The sequence below is a fragment of the Hyalella azteca genome, unplaced genomic scaffold (assembly GCF_000764305.2).
Source record: "Hyalella azteca isolate HAZT.00-mixed unplaced genomic scaffold, Hazt_2.0.2 contig13536, whole genome shotgun sequence".
NCBI lineage: Eukaryota > Metazoa > Arthropoda > Malacostraca > Amphipoda > Hyalellidae > Hyalella > Hyalella azteca.
The window spans coordinates 148,449-168,822 of NW_025943454.1; the positions used below are offsets into that span (position 1 = coordinate 148,449).

The 20,374-nt window shown below is 38.9% G+C and overlaps 1 protein-coding gene across 1 annotated transcript; it reads right to left on the minus strand.

Annotated features, from left to right (window-relative positions):
- Positions 1–557: 557 nt before the first annotated feature.
- On the minus strand, positions 558–19,802 carry LOC108679866. The gene is made up of 8 exons (XM_018168595.2): positions 19,736–19,802; positions 18,504–18,595; positions 17,336–17,433; positions 14,597–14,784; positions 14,156–14,326; positions 4,707–4,826; positions 3,760–3,962; positions 558–3,524 (listed from the first exon to the last, which is right to left on the minus strand). Exons 2-8 carry the CDS (start codon positions 18,591–18,593, stop codon positions 3,456–3,458), a joined length of 939 nt encoding a protein of 312 aa, XP_018024084.1. The 5' UTR covers positions 18,594–18,595; positions 19,736–19,802; the 3' UTR covers positions 558–3,455.
- Positions 19,803–20,374: the final 572 nt, after the last annotated feature.

Genomic DNA, 20,374 nt, shown 5'->3' on the forward strand with positions numbered 1-20,374 from the left:
CTAAACCTTGTGAGGAGAGTGTATCTTATTTGCATCCTTTATACATAATATTCATTCTCTACTCTGATGCTAGTAATTCTTATGCAACATATAGCGCATCCTTATGCAACTTATTTGCATTCATATGCAATATATTTGCATTCTTATGCAACCTATTTGAATTCTTATGCAATATGCAATATATTTGCATTCTTATGCAACCTTTTTGAATTCTTATGCAAAATTTTTCCCATACTATGCAACTTATTTGCATTCTTATGCAACCTATTTGCAATTGCATGCATCTTCTTTCCATTCATATGTTGCCTATTCAAAGTCTCGTTGGTTCGGTGTGGAGTGCACAAATATCTATCGCAGGGCCGAATAAAAATCTTACCAAAAATTATAATAATTCAGATCGGCAGTTGAAAAATTCATGTATTTAGAGGATTGAGTTCGCTGCAACATTGGCTTTTGAAAATAATTCATATGCAAAGGGCAAATAGCGTTTTTACTTAGTTTCGGGAGCTTTTTAAAACACCGATTAATTTAGAGGAAAATGAAGAGCAATTTCAACACTGTTTTAGGCTGGTATATTTGGATTCTAATATATCATTTGTGAATATATAATATAATTTTTCAGATAATATACGTATAAGTTCTGGTCAGTACAACGACACATTGTTTATATCAATAGGAACAACGTATATAGATTATGTTCGTTCACACGTAGCTGCTCTAGGAGATGCCAATTGTGAGGCATGAAGCAAGTGAGTCTATTATTCAGACAAGATTAAATAACGTACAGATAATGTTGAAATATGGAACATGTATGGCGATTTATTAAACAACACGGAATACTGCCCAAATATTATATCGAAGCATGGCGCATGCATACGTGATTTTTTTGGGTTGATAGAATATTGTACCGATAAATTCAGGTAAAATTGTTACCAAGATCATACAGCAAAAGACGTTTGACTCTTTTCAGATACAAATCCCAATATAATTGAAATGAGCAACCTTGGAATGTTTTGTTCATGTGCTAAATTTCATGTAACGTTTAATAAAAGGCTTAGGAGAACAAAATTTAAGAGTTGTAGGGACTTTGGAATTTCCAAAAGATCATCTATTCAGATATTGGAAGGAAAAAGTTATGTACTGAGCATCAAATTCAGACAATAGATAAGGTCGAACATTGAGAGTTCAGTTGTCCTCGAATGAATGCTTGCAACCTTATGACGTCATTCCTGCATTCGCGAGGTCAATGCGAGGCAGCGAGGTCACATCTGCTGCTCAGGAGTGCAAGCTACGCGAGAATTACATGCTACCACCGCAATTAAAATATGCATACACGATTAGTGCCCCAGCTACGTGAAGTAGAGCTGTGATGCAGACTCGTGCCCCAGCTACGTGAAGTAGAGCTGTGATGCAGACTCGTGCCCCAGCTACGTGAAGTAGAGCTGTGATGCAGACTCGTGCCCCAGCTACGTGAAGTAGAGCTGTGATGCAGACTAGTGTCCCAGCTACGTGATGTAAAGCTGTGATGCAGACTAGTGTCCCAGCTACGTGAAATAGAGCTGTTGATGCAATACATTGGTGAACAGATTTCTTTGATACATACATTATCAAATGCTGGCAAGCAATGTCCACTGCAAAAATAATATTCAAAATTATTCAACTGTATTCAAGTTTCTGATTGCAGTAGAAAAATTTAATAAACAATTTACTGAGTAGGTATTGATTCAAATATGAGCGCGCAAATAACGAAAACGCCGGAAAACGTAGTAGTGTAATGAGAGTTTCCGATCAATGGAAAGCCCATTAAATCCAATGATGTATTTAGTGAAACGCATTGAAAATATATGTGTAAAGGTCTTGGAATATCTTGTCTGTAAGGCATAGGAATCAGGACCCACTAAAACAATGACATCAACGTTGGAAAGTTGGTAGTGTTGCTGGTTGTGGATAATCGTGTAGGTAAATATCAACTGGTTTACGAATGCGCGTTCATTTGCTGACATTTCTCTTAATTTTGCTATTTTTCTTATTTATTATTATGCTTTGGCACGTTGATAACCGGCCTGTGCAAGAAGCGAACAAATACCTCACCAAATTATCAGAAGTTCGACTGCACAGAGATCCCGACTTTGGAAATATGCCGAGTAGAAGACCGAGTCACTTGAACCAACGTATAAGAATTTGTCCATTGCCACGTACCCAGAGCATGTGTAGTAATGGCGGCACTGGATATGGGTTTCAACGTATAATAATTCATCCATTGCCACGTACCCAGAGCATGTGTAGTAATAGCGGCACTGGATATGGGTTTCGCACGCTCCTGACGCGCCCGTTTTCAAGGGGAGCGTCGGAGGCGCAAATGTCAAAGAGACACGAGACCTGCAGAGCCGACGCTGGGAGAAGCGGGTAGCACAAGGGGAATTCTGGGCTTAGGGGGAGAAACCTCCCCAGAGATACAAGGGGCGGTGGCTGCATGTACTCCCCCGCTGTACCCTCAGATATTGAATAAGATGGTTAAGATTGAGGGTACAAATTTTTCCAATGATCACGAGTGATATTTACGGTAAACTTGGCAATTAAAGTAGATACTAATGCAAGATATCAAATCTGATTTTTCGTTTCTAACAGCACCACTGACAGTCCTTGAGAATGGTGCGATAAGCCACCAACATGGACTAAGACAATTGAAACAATCGTCTGAGATTGCTAGATTGACGCGGTATCGTTCGATGGTGAGAAAATAGTGCTATCGTACGAGGACGTATCTCATACAAACAGCCATACGAGCGCATATAAGCGATAAGTGCGTAGTAAAGCAGCATCTTGGCCTCATTTGAAACGCCTCACATCACCAGCACATCACTGAACGCATCAATTCACCAGCACATCACTGAAGGCATCAATTCACTAGCACATCACTGAACGCATCAATTCACCAGCACATCAATCCAACCAGTAGATCAAGTATAGAGTCATTAATTAATTCGACTGAATATCATCGGGTAATACGAGACAGTAAGTTTTTTGGTTTTCATTACGATGAAAAGCGTGCTTTGTGCATCTCGAACATCAAAGTTTGATGCACTAGATTATAAATTAGTATCTTCCATCAATTTATGTATATTCTTTCTTAATTACTGGGCAAAACTGTGATGAATACCACTAGTATTATTGAACTTGAAATTCCCTGATATTTATATATTGGTTTCTTTTCCATGATATGAGAGATGTGAATTTTCAAAAACACTTCCTTAAAATTATGTGCACCAAGTAGATCGGCTCCAAGCGATAACCCCACGAGACTGCAAAATACTTAAGAAAGCCTGTCTTCGAAGTATTAAAAACACTCGAGAATTTTACAGCAATATTATAGAACATTCTTCATTCTTGATGGCAATTCCAGACCTAAACATCAACTAAATTAAGCCATCGGGTGCGTTTAGTAGGTACAGCGTCTAAGGGAGCGTGGACCCCTTCTTGGCAGCCACTGGGAGCTTCTCGCCGCTCATATACGGGTTGCGCCTCTGCAAGATAAAATGAGAATCTAACGTAAAAAAAATATTATTCAGAATTGTAATGCTGACATTCACAGTTTCGTCAATTATTTCACTGACGATCGTGGTGATGAAACCTTTTTTTACAATCATTTCAAATATCGCATCGATTGTCATGAAACAAAGGTTTCTTCAACTGAAATACCCATTTAAAAACAAATCGTTTTGATTACAATGTCAAGCCTTATTTCGTCAAATAACTCACCATTTCATTGACTATCTTATCGATGGTGGTATCAAGAACGCCTTCGTTCTGGATAGACCGGGCCAGGGCCCCGATCTCTGTGTCACGCGTCGTGTCGGGGCAGTCGAACATGTGTTCGGTATCACACATGCACTCCTGCATCGCTTGGTAGTTGCGTGAGAACGCTGCTGTGTTCTGGAACTCTTCCAGGCAGCCGTCCGAGGCTGCTCGAGAGGTGGCAGAAATTGATTAATTTAAAGCTTCAAGTTATGCAGTATTGGAGAGAAAATGTTCAAGTTCATTTAAACAACTATGGAAATATTCTACTCGTGAGAACGCCGCCGTGTTCTGGAACTCTTCCAGGCAGCCGTCCGAGGCTGCTCGAGTGGTGGCAGAAATTGCTCCATTTATAGCATTAGGTTATGCAGTATTCGAGAGAACATGTTTAAAGTCAATTGATCAACTGTAGAGAAAATATTATACACGTGTTCACAAAGTGGAATTACGATTGAAATTTACATATTTGTTAAAAAAAACATTGAAGGCAACAACTGCAATTGATATCATGAATAACTTTAGTTCCGCGATGAATACTTTGAAAAGATTATAATTCAAGGTGTAAGATTATTAGGAAATTTGCATAAATTATGATCCAAGCAAAAATTAGGCTAAAATTCACAATTTCATACAACTCGAAAGTTCATCTGGTGATTCTTGAAAATTAGTTCTGCGCATTTATGATGTATATAGTCACATAAATGATAAACTATAACACTGATGAGCCTCATACAAAAGGAATAAACTAATCAGTATGGAAAAATACTAATTAATAAATACCCCTGCCTCCTGTGTAGCCCAGAGGGCAGGGGTTGGGAGGGTTGCAGTAGGCCGGTAGGACGCCACTGACCTGTGTAACCCAGGGGGCAGGGGTTGGGAGGGTTGCAGTAGGCCGGCAGGTCACCACTGACCTGTGTAGCCCAGGGGGCAGGGGTTGGGCGGGTTGCAGTAGGCCGGCAGGACGCCGTCTGTCTTGCGCTCTGAGGTGGCAGACGGAGCGCCTGCGCCTGAAGGCTTGATGCGCATCATCCCTATTGCAAATTATGGCTGCATTACGGGGTGCTAAATCACACAAATTTCAATGAATTATCTGCTATTATTTATTTCATGGCCAAATACTGCAAATGCTCTGAAAATTTGGCTTATTCTGTCCTCACTGTCATGCAGTTCATTTGCTTAACACTTTTTGAGCCTGGACTTGTGCAATGTTATCGGGAATGTTCTAAATTCAGAAAAAAATTGTTCCTCCGGACATTAAATGAGATATCTTAAGTACCAAGTTAGCTTGTTGAATATAATAAATATACACAAAAAGATTAACAAACATGATGAGTTATTCGCTTCTCAATTCCGAGCTGGCATCTTCCTCATGCAATCATAAATTACTTTAGCTGACGAATTCCGGTTCGGCTTCCGCATGTTTTTTAGGCGCTTGTGAGGAAAATTGTGTTTATTTTGAGACATCAAAGAAGGAGACATCTGAGGCGACGTCACGACTCTTCGTTAAGTTCACATTGGAGTCAATTTGTGTCACTTGTCTCGGGAGACATCGAAGCAAAGTGTGCTTCGCAGCAACATCAAAGCTCTGGAGGCCTATGAACTCCACTTCTGTGAAGATCAGTTTTCATCATCATGATTTTCTGTGCACCAGTTCTCATCTTATCGAACTTTGATTGAATCTTATGATAAACTCGCTCGTTGAATTTACTTTCTGTTGCATATTGAATTTACTTTCTCTTGCATCAATGATAGAATGAACGAAGAAAGTATAACTGAAGAACACGGACATGTATTTCTGGAGCACGGAGCCACAGACAATATTAAAATGCATGAGTCACATGCCATGAATAATCTCATGCATAGAATTCAAGAAGACACATCGCGAGTTGACTGACACGTGAGTCTCAGAAGCACCGTACGCCCAGGCTTCTGGCCAATTAGTGCAATGAAGGCAAATAAATTTGCATCTCAGCTTCCTTGTCAGCACAGCAGGGAGTACAAATTCATGCTCCATGAAGAATTGCACGAGTTTTTTCAAGTTAACTTGCGAAAATGTTTATTGAAGTTCACCCATGCGTGCATTTTAAAAGACTTGGATTGTAATGTGGTTAACTAATGAGCATTAAGAAAGTGAACGAATGCAAGTTATGTTTAGCTCTGCTTAAATGAAAACGTGTGCCGAAGCATAAATATTGAACTTACTTCCATGCAAATAAATCTGTATTATGAAAATAAACATATATTTATATAGGATATTACTTTTATGGACTTAGAAACTATTTGAGTACATTTCAATTGAAGCAAATTAAAAATAACCAAACATTATAGTGGTACATTCTAACGAGTCTTTGAGCATTTCATGCTTTGGTGTTTAACTAATTCACAAGCAGAATTTCAGAGCATTAAGCAATTTCATTTCCGGTATTTCCATGTTAATTATTTGGCTTACGTTTCTCACACATCACTTATTATCAAACAAATTTTCAGTTGAATACAAATAATGCATGCTCGTGTATTTTTGACCGCGCTTCTGGCGCTGCTCTCCGAGTATTAAGAACTCATTTGCTTATGAAAATAATTGCAGCAATTTTTATTGATCTTTTAGTTCTCTTTTCTACATTAAACCAAGTAATTCCCAAGGTAATCTAATTTTGTTTATTCCTTTGGTGATTAGAATCTATAGAAACTGATTTGTTTACGTCATTATACGAAAATTATAAATTTTTCTATGAAACTGCTACATGTACTGTACTATATATGTATAGGACCTGGTGGTCACATGATGTATTTTGTATCTCACGCGGCTTTGAAAATTCACGTAACATATATAGGTATATAGGTATATACCTCTATATAAGAGGAGCATGTATATAGGAGCATAGGTATATAGGGGCAAAGCAGTTCAAAACACGGTTTACGCGGTACAATTTTGTCAATAGTTATTATATAGGGTGTAATGGCGCACAACATTTTTGACACCACCTTTTTAATTCCTTTCATAAGTTATGTAATCCGTCAGGTCAAACCCAACATAAAATTTTCTTCTAGTTGATGTTGCAAGCAAGTTTCGTCCGTTTTCTGCCGTCACGTAATGTTCAGAAACACGGAACAGATATCTTTTGAATCCATGAATGACTTCATGCGGCCGTCTCTATCATGAAGTAATCTTGGCATTAGGATATACAGTACAAGAACTTTATAAGGGAAATGTCTGCGTTATTTGTTTAAAGTCTCAAACTTCGTGCCATTAGTCAAATTTTCTTTAATGCCACTCATTTTAGTGACAGGAATGAATAACACATAAAGTTTAAAGCACCGCTCTCCTTTAACACTTTGACTGCGACTCACAAAATAGCCTGTATTCCAGTGGTGCGACTCATTCAAACTTGAATAACTCAAGTTACAGACAAGGCAGCGAGATCAGGGCAAGTGCGCTGCTCTTGTCTGAGCAAGTTCTACAAGCTTCTGACATAAAAACTGTGAGCCTCTATTGGTGCATGTCGCCTGGGATGGAAACTTTCATCTTTCTAGGCAACGTGCGCCATATGAGGTACACGGCATTTTTTATTCAACTACAATAAAAAATTTGCATCACACGGGTACTAACGCTTGAAAAAAACATTTTCTGTGCAAATGAAATCGGATTGTGACTGCAATAATCAAGCTACAAATCATTCTGGGGTAAAATGCTGCTAAATGTGAAGTTTATAATTCATTTAGATGATTTCTTACAATACTGCTCTAAGCAAAGCACGCATGAAGTGGTACCAACAACTGTTCAAGTTGTTGGCAAAAACTGTAGCAAATGCCTGGGTGCTTGGTGATCAGTTCTATAGTCAGTAAAAATTGATGTGAATTGCTGAAGTTGTTGAAGATTACGTGTCTGTCCGTGTCACGTGTCTGACCTATTACTAGTGTATTTTCACTAGTAATAGGTCAGACACGTGAAGAAATATTTCTATAACCAAATCACAATAATTTTTAATGTTGTCGTTCCAGCTCTAAAGTATTTAAAGCTGAGGACCTGAACTTCATGCCATGACGAGCTACTGATCTGAGTCTTGCTTTAACATAATTGCAAAAAAAGGAAGTTAGTTGGTGCTAAAGTGGGACAAAAAACAAGAAAAGTAACTATCAATTGCTAGCCCAGTACTCGGAATCCGTATCACCGTTTATCTTGCTTTTTACAGTGCCATTCTGTTTCTGTGTGAGCTTAGGCAACTTTCGAATGACTAATACTTATTTTTCTACTGCTATAATCCATACCACTACCGAAAAAATGATTTTCAACACATTGGAACAGGATAACCCCCTTAATTTAATACTTTTTCTTTTTCGTACCCACTCATTATTTCACGCTACATTCCAACTACTAAGATTCTTAAGATTCGATTGTACGACGTTCATATAGGTTTTAGAAAACATTATTGTCAATTATCCATCATATTTTTCACAAGTTTATGATCTGGCTGATATTTTAAAGAGCTTTTTTTAAAAAATTAAATTTTTTAAGCGTGCACCATATATGGCGCACATCGCAGTTTGGGACATGCATGCATGTACCATATATGGCGCACGTCGCACTCAAAGTGTTAAAGCCTTTCAATTGATGACTTAGTCGAGTCTCTATATCATCTGACCAGTGCTATAAGGGAGCTGCATCACCAGCAGCCCTGAAGAAATGACCACAAGAATCTTGGTTCATCCACTAAGAAGATACCGAAGCGGTTATAATTCATGCAGAGCATTAGATGCTCTCTTTCATGCAGTGATGTTCTCGCTCAGATGCTCTCTTTCATGTCGTGATGCTCTCGCTCACATGCTCTCTCATGCAGTGATGCTCTCGCTCAGATGCTCTTTCTCATATAGTGATGCTCTCACTCAGATGCTCTTTCTGGTTTTCTGAATTATAAAAACTATCTCTCGACGGTGCTAAAAATTTTGCAGGATTTACTATTCTCAGGGTTACTAGATTCTGTTGGTAGAGGCACTTAGATGGAAGGTTGTCGTCTAAAACAAGATGTTTTCTAATTTTAAACTTTGGCCAGCAATTTGAGAGCATCCGCAACATCGCTAAAAGGGGGTTTGCTAGGTTCACTATGTATATACTCGTTTTCTACCACGAAGCAGCGTATCATTTCTATATAAAGCGCCGGTCACAATAATATTTCTATGGCTAGCTATATTTCACGTTACATGCACTTAATTATTTTCTATGAGTTTTCACGTAGTTAGAGTTTTATCTCATTTATTCGCTAGTGCAGGCGTAAGAAATGAAAAAGAGAATTGTATTCAATAAAAAAACCATTCAAGAAGAATTTTTGGTAACGAAATTTGATTAAGTAAGATGCCATGAGAAAAATTACAGTCCCCAGTAGTAGTAAAATGTCAACCAAGTTCATATAATAATTCTATGTAAATAGACTCTAGGGCTGATCAAGAAATTTAATTAACGCCTACACTTAGCATTACGAACTTCACTACTTTGCAGACAGAAGCGAAACGGCGTATGGTGCAATCGCCTTCGCAAGGAACATCAGGCCTGACGGTTCAGCTGCATGTTCGCCTCTGATTGCCAAGGCCCGACTCACTCCGCTAATTAAACAACTCTACATTGAGCACAATCCCGCGTATCGAGTTGAATGCAGCAAAATTGGCAGTATGCCTTCACCAAATCCTCGAAAGAGAATGAAAGAAATATGCCTTCGAAAGCATATTTCTGGACAGACAGCTTGACGGTTCTGAAGTATATTTGGAATGACACCGCGAGATTCCAGAGATTCGTCTCCAATAGGGTGGCTTTCATTAGGAGTATTACAGATCCAGATGGAGATACCTACCCAGCGACTTCAACCCGGCCTACCATATTATAGCAGAGGAGTTGCTCCGGAAAAGATGAAGGAACTCCACGACTGGAACTCGACTGGTCCATCGTTCCTACAACAGCGAGAAGAATTTTGGCCCATAGAATCGCTNTTCTATACAATCGACGCAACATAGTGTGATCAACGATTGGGGATCCAGAAGTAAAGAAGTGCACCGCAGTAAAAACATCACAGAAATTGACGAATGCAATCCAACAGAAAAATTACTTGCATCGACGTTTCGCTTAAAATTCAAAGTTACTTGGTTTTTGAGGTTCAAGAACTTGTGCGGATCTCGAAAATCGGGAGGGTTGACGGTGGCTGAACCCGGAGCGGCTGAGGCTGAAATTTGGAAAAGAGTTCAGGCAGCAACATTCCCTACGTTCGTTATTGACCTCCTAAAGAAGAAAAGTCAGGTTCCTAAATCGCACAATCTGTCAAAGCTTGGACCAATTTTGATGGACAACCTTGTGAGAGTCGGAGGTCGCATTAGGGAAACATGTTACGACACTAATTTGAAGCACCCGATAATTTTGCTTAGTGACTATCCTGTTGTCAAAGCATTAGTGCGTTCTCTCCACGTAAGGCTGGGACATTTGGGACGAGAAATGCTCGTCTCTCATCTCCATGCACCGTAAGTTCTGGATTGTGGACCTTCACACGCTGGTAAGAAGATTGCTGCGCGAATGTATGATATGCCGAAGGCTGCAAGGAAAACCAGGTGAGCAGATGCATGATGTCGGATCTTTCCAGCGAGTGAGTAACGGGGGATCATCCGACATTCACCAACGTCGGAATAGAATATTTCGGTCCCTTTATGGTCACGAATGGTCGTCGAACGGAAAAAAGTATGGTTCAATATACACCTGTTTAGGCAGTCGTTCAATTCACATTGAAGTCTTATTTTTTCTTGATACAGATTCATTTAAAAATGCCTTCTGGAGATTCATGTCAAAACGGGGTAGTGCGTGAAGGTCATTCGCTCCGACAATTAACGGAACAAATTTCACCTCGGGAAATAAAGAGATGGCCGAAGAAATAAGAAACCGGAATGAGAGCGTTCCGGTTTCTTGGAATTGGACGAAACAAAGAACAATTCCAATTCCAAGAATTGGACGAAACAAAGAAGAATTGAACGAAACAAAGAACAATTGAGTGGAAATTTCAACCTCTATCGGCCTCGCATTTCGGGGTAGTTTGGAAACGCGAGATCAGAACCATTCGAAAAACCCTCAACACTTTGATGAAGGAGCAGTCTATTCGACTGATGGACGAAGAATTGAATACGCTATTCTGTGAAGTTGAGGCGATTCTCAACTCTCGACCGTTAACCTAACTAACGAACGACCCATCAGACTTGGAAGCTCTCACGCCCAACCATCTTCTTCTGCACTCAGGCGTCACTTTCCCTCCTGGATTGTTTTCGCGAGGTGATCTTTACGCAAAGAGAAGATGGAAACAAGTTCATTTTCTAGCCAACTTATTTTGGGTTAGATGGCACAGACAGAATTTGCCACTACTGCAGGAGAGACAGAAGTGGACGAGAAGCAGTCGTTCACTTCAGCCTAACGATTTGGTTCTCGTTGTGGATCAGTTACTGCCTCGAAGTGACTGAAGTCTATCCCGATAATGATTACAATGTTCGTTCAGCTAAGGTTAAGATTGCTAAACATAAGGATGCGAAGAACACTAATTTCAAAACTATAGAAATAAAGAGGCCTATTGATAAGCTTATCTTATTGTGTGAAGCTAGAGATGTATAAATGTTAAATAATTTATAGGGGCTAGATATGTAGCCGCCATTTTCAATTTTTTCTGAAATTTGTTGCAATAGAATAAGCCCACTCGACGCAGTCAATTTCACAAGCGTCACAGCATTCATTGTTAGACCTAAATACGGATGCCTCTACTACCAGAGGAACCAAGCTACAATATTCAGTTCTTTCGATTTATTGTTAGATTTCGTAAATTATTGATTATCCCGTTTAATTATTGTTGATTTATTTTAGGTCATTTATTATCATTTCATGCAAATAGCGGACTTTTTTTCTTGTATGTTTTTCTTATGTATATTTGTCATTTCTTTCTAAAACCGTACGTCATGGAATACTCGTTTTATATCCTGCCATGATGGCGCGTCTTTGGATAGCTCAGCTAACGTTCCCAAAGAAATGCATAGAAGAATGTCCTTTACACATTTTATTAGCCTTAAATAACGTTATACAATCAGTAAAAGTAGTTATGCAAGTATTTACAAGATCTTTCCATTAATTTAAAATTACAGCATTGAACAGAACATTAATTTTAACACCAAGACATTATAAATGAAAGAGGCAACTCGTTTTACAAACTAGTCCATCACTGCATCAGGGCATTGAGCTGCACACTGATTCGCTAGCGGTCGAGTCAACATTCTCAGGATTGAGCAAGACGAGGTAGAGGCAGATCGTCTCGAAGACCACAGGCACGATGGTTCCATGGTACGTCGAGGCAGCATTTTCAGGATTGAGCATGACGAGGTAGAGGCAGATCGTCTCGAAGACCACAGGCACGATGGTTCCACGGTATCGAGGTCACTTCTCTGCCGGAGGAATGACTCGATCCTCCTGCTGATTCTCTGCGTGTCGCTGCTATTTCCTGGACACATTATCTTCAACTGTTTTGACGCGCACAAATATAGCTCTTTCATTGGCGCTCGAATTCTTGCCATCTACAGCAATGCTCTTGATGGGCGCTTCCTTCTCGTCGATGAGTTCATTCCTTTAATCAAGCGACACAAAAAAACTTCTGACATTCGTTGCACTGAACCAAGAATCCGAATTAAGTTTTGTTCTCGTGTATGAACTATATCCCAACTTTAACTGGCTTCATCGTAGGTACCTATGTTGTTGCCGTTGAGATCACTTCGATGATTTTTTCGGACGCTGACGGCAGAGCATCGACGAGGCTTTAGCTTTTCCCAGAACAATGAAACTCAACCAGCTGAACTTCCTTTGGTCTTGATGATAGTTGCTGCTGAGGTGAGGCCGAACAAAATTTTTCCTGAATCGACGACCAACATTATTTTTCCGCTTAGTTTTGGAGAAAATTTCCTTGCGGTTGCATGATACTTTCAAGAAAACTTAAAAAAATCCGTGCTCCTTTAGTTCTTCTGCAATTATTCCCTATTAACGGATTGTACTCTGTGATTCACTAATTCCTTCCAAAAAGTCGCCCTCATTTTATTCATTATTGCGGCCTCGGGATCAAGTTTGCCACTTCTCTCAAAAGCAGCCTTAGCAGTTGCAGTATCTTTAGTTGGAGGGAGAGTCGGTGGCGCTTCAGCTCGGCTTTACGCTCGTTGAGTAGTTTCTCCTGCTTCTGCAATTTTCTGCTTTCTCGGATCGAAGTCATTATTTTCCGTTGCTTATGACGTTCACGACGTTGAAAATTTGGATCCATTTTGAACTTTCGTTGAATTGACAGGCCACTTTCGAAATATTTCAGACAACTTTTGAACGCCTTATATTGGTCTGAACGAGCTGGTATCACCACTACGACAGATGAGCTTGGCATCAAACTTGAAGTTCCCAAATTCTTTTCATGGACGAGCATTGTTCTTTCCAAACGATTTCTCAGATTTAGGATAAATAATCATTGTGTATTCATTTCGAAGCATTTTGAATTCATGACTTTGGGTTATTTTTTTGTTAGAACCAGTTTATGTGAAACCAAGAGATACAATGGTAAAAATAATTGCGTATATATTTTACATGTGGTAAGCAAGCTATGTAAAATGCTTTGTTTCGAATATTGCCTCATAGTTTCCCCTAAATTCGCGAGTAAATGTTCAGAACACGAATCACAATTAAACCAAGTACCAAGTATTTCCTCCAACCAGGTTAGTCGAGAGCCAGCATCAAACTAAATTAACATCATGGATTAAAATCGATTTTAGTTCGATCGCGCATTACACATCCGCAACAAGCGGGCATTATATTTAACGAAAGTAGTTTAAGAATTTGAAATCTAACTTTCCATATTCTACAGTGCTTTTAATGGTAATAGGATTAGTGCTTGATAACGTTTCCTGCAAAGTTATCCAGCTCAGAGTCAATTCTCTCTTCAATTTCAATAACCATCGATAGCAAACACTGCATCCTTCGTCCTCGTACCATCGTCAGTATAAAATGTTAAAATAAGACTTAAGAATATATAATAATATGATAAATGAATTAACTTGAAATTCTTTTAAACTTTGTTATGTATCCCGACGTAGGTTTGTGGGATATCTCACGCATATGAAATATTTTTGTTTTGCTGTCCTATTTTTGATTGAGACAAGGAATTTAAAAGTAAAGAAAACGCCAAGAAAATTCTCCATGTCGATGTTGAAAACGTAACGTGAATTTTCTTGGCGTTTTCTTTGATTTAAATTCCTTGTGAACTTGCGATATATGCAGACTTAATATATATAAGTACTTAATTGAGACGTAATGAGTATAATTTCGACTTGCCATTTTGGAAGTTGGTGATCCTGTTGCCGAGGAGGTGGCTGTGGTGCAGGTATTCCTGGTCACGCAAGGAAGGATGCACGGACAGCTCCACCCCGTACGGCGCTTGCTGATCTTCGTATCGGTCAAGACTCAAGTCTATCTTATCCCTGATGTTGCGCGGAACGCTCAACTCTGGCAAACATTCACAAAACAAAGGTTATTCCCCTGCATATCTATACTCAAAGACAATCTGCCTAAATTAAGCTCAATAATTTAATGCTTATCCCGGAGGGTGCATTAATAAGCAGGTAATTCGTATATCCGATCTATTCCCTTGATAATCGAGCCATCCGCTGGATAATTGGTCTTCACCGACGCTTAATTAATATTTCACCCTGATTAAGTTCATATAAAAATAGCTCGAGAAGATGTTATTCACGTAAACAGAAGCCACTAACTAACCGTCTCGGAGGTCACGCGTAGCGCTGAAGTCGTCGCGGTCTCGCAGGTCTCGTCGAGCGCTGAGTTCAAGAGCCTCGGCGAGGTCATCGGCGCCGCCCAGGTCGAAGGCCTCGTGCAGGCTGAGCTCGTCGGACGGCAGGCCGCGCTCGTACAACGACGCCTTCATCGCCTCCGACGGCGCATCGTATCTGCGCACGTGAATTGATTTGTTTTTCTTATATTGTTTTCATCAAGGTTCGCTTGTTTTTCTACGTCGAGCCTTGATGTACGGGTACGGCAGCATCAGAAAATGTGAAATTGTGCTCATGTAATTATTTATGCAAGTTCCTATTTAGAAGGGCGATTAACCGTGAGCGCCGTGATTATAGAATGTACGATGACTTTACCGGTCAGGAATTTTTGGGCTACTGAAGAAAAAGTAGAGGAAGACAATGGCTCAATTTAGGGAGATTTAAATTATAAACAATTTAGAAACAGCTTTAGTTATTTTTTTTAGTATCGAAAAAATCGAAAAAGCTTTTTCTTTAATCCTGATTAGCTAGAGATGCGTCTGTACGTTGCATGCACAGTAAGATTGAACGGAAGAAAGGACTTGGAAAATAAAAATTTAACGTTGTCCCAAAATGAAATGAAATAGCACCAAAGCCAATGAGATGATTTTGAAGTAATAGGTTAACTTAATATCTGCATATTTAATTTCTAAGTTAACATGTATTAGGTTTTAAGAATTTTTTTGTTATTGTAATTTCCAATTACCTTTCATGTGACCTTTAATGATCATTACATCTGCTAATCTTGCTGTGGTGTGTTTCTAGAAAGTTTAGTGCAATTATTTGTTATTGCTTAATTTTTGTAGGGAATCGTGCCGTGTTATACTGATTAATGTTGTGTATAAATTTTGATTATTTACATCATATTCATTATTCAAATTAGGTATTTTAAAAAAAGTTGTATGGTTCTATTGCAGGAAGGCCTCAATTTCTGAATTCTGAACATGTAACTTACCTCAATCGCTCGAATGCCAACTAAACTTAAACTAAAGGAAATATTGAGAGCAAATAAAAGATCGAAACGCACGGTTGAGGTTATAGATTTTTCAGATTTATTAATTAGGCGTGTTTAGTTTCTGAATTTGTATCATTTTTAGCGCATTTTCTCATTTATGGAAAAAATGCACTATTGTGCTCGCCATGTCCGTCTGTCTGTCTGTCCGTCTGTCCGTGACCTCAAGTTTTCGTCGACGAGAAAATGCGCTCTCTGTCACTCACTGCAGTGAGTACTGAGTATATTTTTTCTTGTTACTAATATAGATTTATTTTATATTTTTTTTATTGAAAATCCATCGTTCAGTAGAGATAGTTTGGAATTTGACGGACGATCATGTGCTTTGAGTGTTAGAAAAGCTGGGATCTTTATTTAATTGGGCAGTAGAGGTCTTGGATTAAACGTTATTTTATTGTTGATTGATTGATTGATGCAGTTAATTAAATGATGCAGAAAATCGATGAAGTTCTGAATTTTTACTACTACTTAACATAATTTCTAAATTTTGACAAGCTGCTAAACTGTCAAATATTGATGTCGCTTGGGAAAACCGAAAAATTGACTCACAATAATAAATATAGATAAATAAATTTAAAAATGAACATGTGTATGGTTTAATTGGTTTATGTTTCTCGTCCCACTGCAGCAATAATGTATTTACCAGCCGTATTCACCCAGTTGATGTCAACCATTATATAAGGCTAACTGTATAGGCTATAGTCACATTATTATGGGTAGCTCAGACCACGTTTTTGATGTAACTCTGATAATGGTACCGTAATACCAAACAATACCTATTTAACGTCCAAACAATACACCAACATCATCACACACTATACCGTTATACCCAACAATACCTATATATAACGTCCAAACAATACACTAACAACATCACACAGCAAGAATCGCCAATTGAGTTTAGTTAAGTCATGAGCAAGATTAGGTACGGCGCACGTGGTGGTATACCTATTGATAAATGTTGTTTTGAATGTGGGTTCTCCGTTCCTTATTTTGTCCAAAAAAGAGTACATCTCTAAATATTGTTTTATTTGAAGCACGTGCCTGTAAAAATATTCACCAGAAAACATTTTTCCCAGGATGTTAATGAAATTGAATGTATATAACATCAGCTTTTATTCATCAGAGGTGTTGTCATTCTAGAATTTATCAGCGTTGGAATTGTAAGAATGTTTTAGATTTAGAGTATTGAAACTGTGATCAGAGATTGCGGATAGGAAAATGTAGCATGGGCCTATATCTTCAGTGCCGACACTTCTATTCTAGCAGTAGGAACGTGGTCTTGAAAGCAGCGTCTTGTGTCTAGTGAAGCTTGTCCCTGTAGACTGAAAGCTAATCGCTGCCAATTTGTCTAGCCATGAACGTGAACAAGTGCTACAGTTCTAATGTTTGATTAAAACTCTTCATGTGATGTGATGTCTCGTGCAATAAAGTATTTTACTGTAACTGTCGTTTAATGAACACTGAACCTACCACTACACTCACGACAGGGGAAGCCTCCAACAATGAAAAATAGAACCCTGTCAAACAGAACATAGTTTCACGAACTGAAAAAAACAGAACCCAGTTCGTTTCTGAAAAACAGAACCTAGTTCGTTTATGAAAAACAGAACCTAGTTCGTTTCTGAAATACAGAACCTAGTTCGTTTCTGAAAAACAGAACCTAGTTTTACGAACCCAGCCTGCAGCGGTAGGTAGTCTGCGGCCGCTGAGTCTGCCAGTCCGCTGCCCATGCGCTCTACCATCGCGCGCAGCATACTAGCGTCTCCGACATCCTGGCCGGATCAGAGAACCCACATATTTTACCGAGAAGTAATCAGTAACCAAAACAAAGAAATCCTTTACGTATGAATTAGTACAGTTAAAGGAGATTTCATTCCATGCAATGATATTTGAGAATATTCACGAATCGTCGAGGACTTACTACAACCTAGCATACTACGTGGTACCGGTATAGCAGAATCACTAAGCCCATTAATGTTCTCATATAATTCCACGCAAAACCGTTAAACTCCAACAAACGTACCTTCACTTTCTTTTATTATTTGTTTTACTTCATTACCGCCTTCAGATTAATCGCTTGCGCGCTTTATAATCTTCAATCTGATATTATTAGCTCATTGGTAAAGTTTTGAACCACGAGGACATCAAACATTAGTCTTGCGTCATTGTTACACAGAAATTAACGCCATTAACGCAAGGCAGTTCGTCGTAACTAAAAAACCTCATTGAAATAATCCAAATGACCCTAATTGTTCCCCATTTTAAATCTTTCATCATTACTTCGCAATCGTTTTGCGTGCAATAGCAAGTGGCAAAAGTGACAATCATGAGCCATTTGCAAAACTACTGTGATTTATGAGCACATTGCGGTATGTATAACACATACAAGCCACTCAGGTCGCGCTCACATCGTTGTGATAATAATGTAACATACAAGCCTGTTGCTGTATGTTTGACACACACAAGACACACAAGCCACATTCACATCGTCATGATAATGATATTACATACAAGCATGTTGCTGTATGTTTGACACACACAAGTCACACAGGCCACACTCAAGCATGTTGCTGTATGTTTGACACACACAAGGCACACAGGCCCCACTCACATCATCATGATAATGATATTACATACAAGCATTGTGCTGTATGTTTGACACACACAAGGCACACAGGCCCCACTCACATCATCATGATAATGATATTACATACAAGCATGTTGCTGTATGTTTGACACACACAAGGCACACAGGCCCCACTCACATCATCATGATAATGATATTACATACAAGCATTGTGCTGTATGTTTGACACACACAAGACACACAAGCCACACTCACATCGTTGTCCGTGACGTAACCAGTGACGTGACCGCAGGCAAGCAGCAACAGAAGGAAGGCTCCAAGCGTCGTCCTGCGTTGCGCGTGCATGGCTGTCACAAACATTAACACACATTCAATGTATATTTTTATAAATTATATAAATTAAATTATGTTTATTTTTCTTAAGGAAATAAATAAAAGAATGCATATTTTTCTTTAAGAAGAAAACCAATCAAAATATATTTTATTATATTTTATTTATGCATCACATAAAAAATAGATACATTTTTTTGAAACAAGAACAAAGAATAGAAACTTTGAGAATAGATCAAAAAGTATACTTCAGGGTTTTGAAGTATATTATCGTAACGTTGTTTTTATTATTTATTTGACTTATTATTTATTGGAATGGTGCGGGTATAGTCAAATCACCAGTATAACATGCCCGTTACATATCTGTTATCAGAGAAAGTCTTAAACAAAGGACGTAATAATTAATTTTCTAAGCATGAAGAAACTAATTGAGTTAGAATTATATTGCGGTTAGAGACAGGCAGAAAGAGGAAGTTCTCATCACGAAGAGGCGAAAGACAAAAAGCATCTGTCTGTTCTTTTCGCTTATAGAGGCACCGACATGTGGAACAGCCTCTCTGATAACATTGTTAACGTTCCGAGTTAGACGCGTTCAAGAACAGACTAGACACAGCTGTGCAGGAGCATATGTTCACTCCTGAAATGCATAACGCCTCACGAACTTGTAATAAGTCCATTAGTTACCTCAAACTAACGTCAGTAATGAAAAGATCGTGGTCAAAAGGCAGGTTTTTAGGTTTTCTGTGAATCAAGTCACGAAAAGTACAATAATCGACAACAGGCTATGGGTCTATTTCATCAGCGCCGACACTTCTATTCTATCCTAACAGATGGTGTTTTGCGAGCTTCGGAAAACCTTCCTTGTGCTTTCTCACAACTGAATTCAAATGACCCCGCGTAAAGAATCAAAATTTTTTTTCTAACTGTTACTTAGAATATTTAAGGCCATGCGCGTAGGTCGCAGTTAGTTTTAGTTATTCTGTTATTATAAGTCAAAATTGGTCTTTACAGTCGAGGCTTCACAGACCCAGAACTCCTTCCCGAATTATTCCAGATAAAGAACACCATGATGTCGGAATTTCATACGTTGCTTTCAACAAGTTTTCATCACTACAAAAAACTTCCAAGTTTCTATATTCAGGGCTAAAAAAACCTACCTGAGCTTAGAAGAGTGATCGTACGGACTTGGAACCACAAGAGGCTTGTACAGCCTGCGCAATGACTGCCTGGAGTTCAGAGCAGTAGCAGACGACGCTTCGAGTCTTCCCACTTTCTATTGCATGACGAGCCTTGCGCGACAGCTGTTTCCTATTATAATCTAACATAATTTTAACAAACAATGGGAAATATTTACACCATGCAGGGAATGAATCAATTGGCCTTAAAATTCGAATAGAGATTATTGAAATACGATGCAAATCGATTTAAAAAACAAAAGCAAATTATCAATCTTATCTGCGAAATAGTTCAAATAGATTCAAGAAGTTTGATTAGAAACGGAAAAGTTTAGCAAATATAACAAGTAAGAGTTAAAAAAATCATTCCGTGATCGAAATATTAGTATCACTTGTATTGTTTTTATTTTATCTTAATGTTGCAAGAACAAAGCTGCCTCATAATGGGATCACAGTTGGTTGTCATGACAACGACTTGCGTTATCGACCTGCCGTTCCTCGCCCACGCGAACGGGCGGAACATCGTGACGCAACAGCAGGGAACACATCAATAACATCGTGTGACAAGCAACAGCAGGGAACACATCAATAACATCAGCAACAGCAGGGAACACATCAATA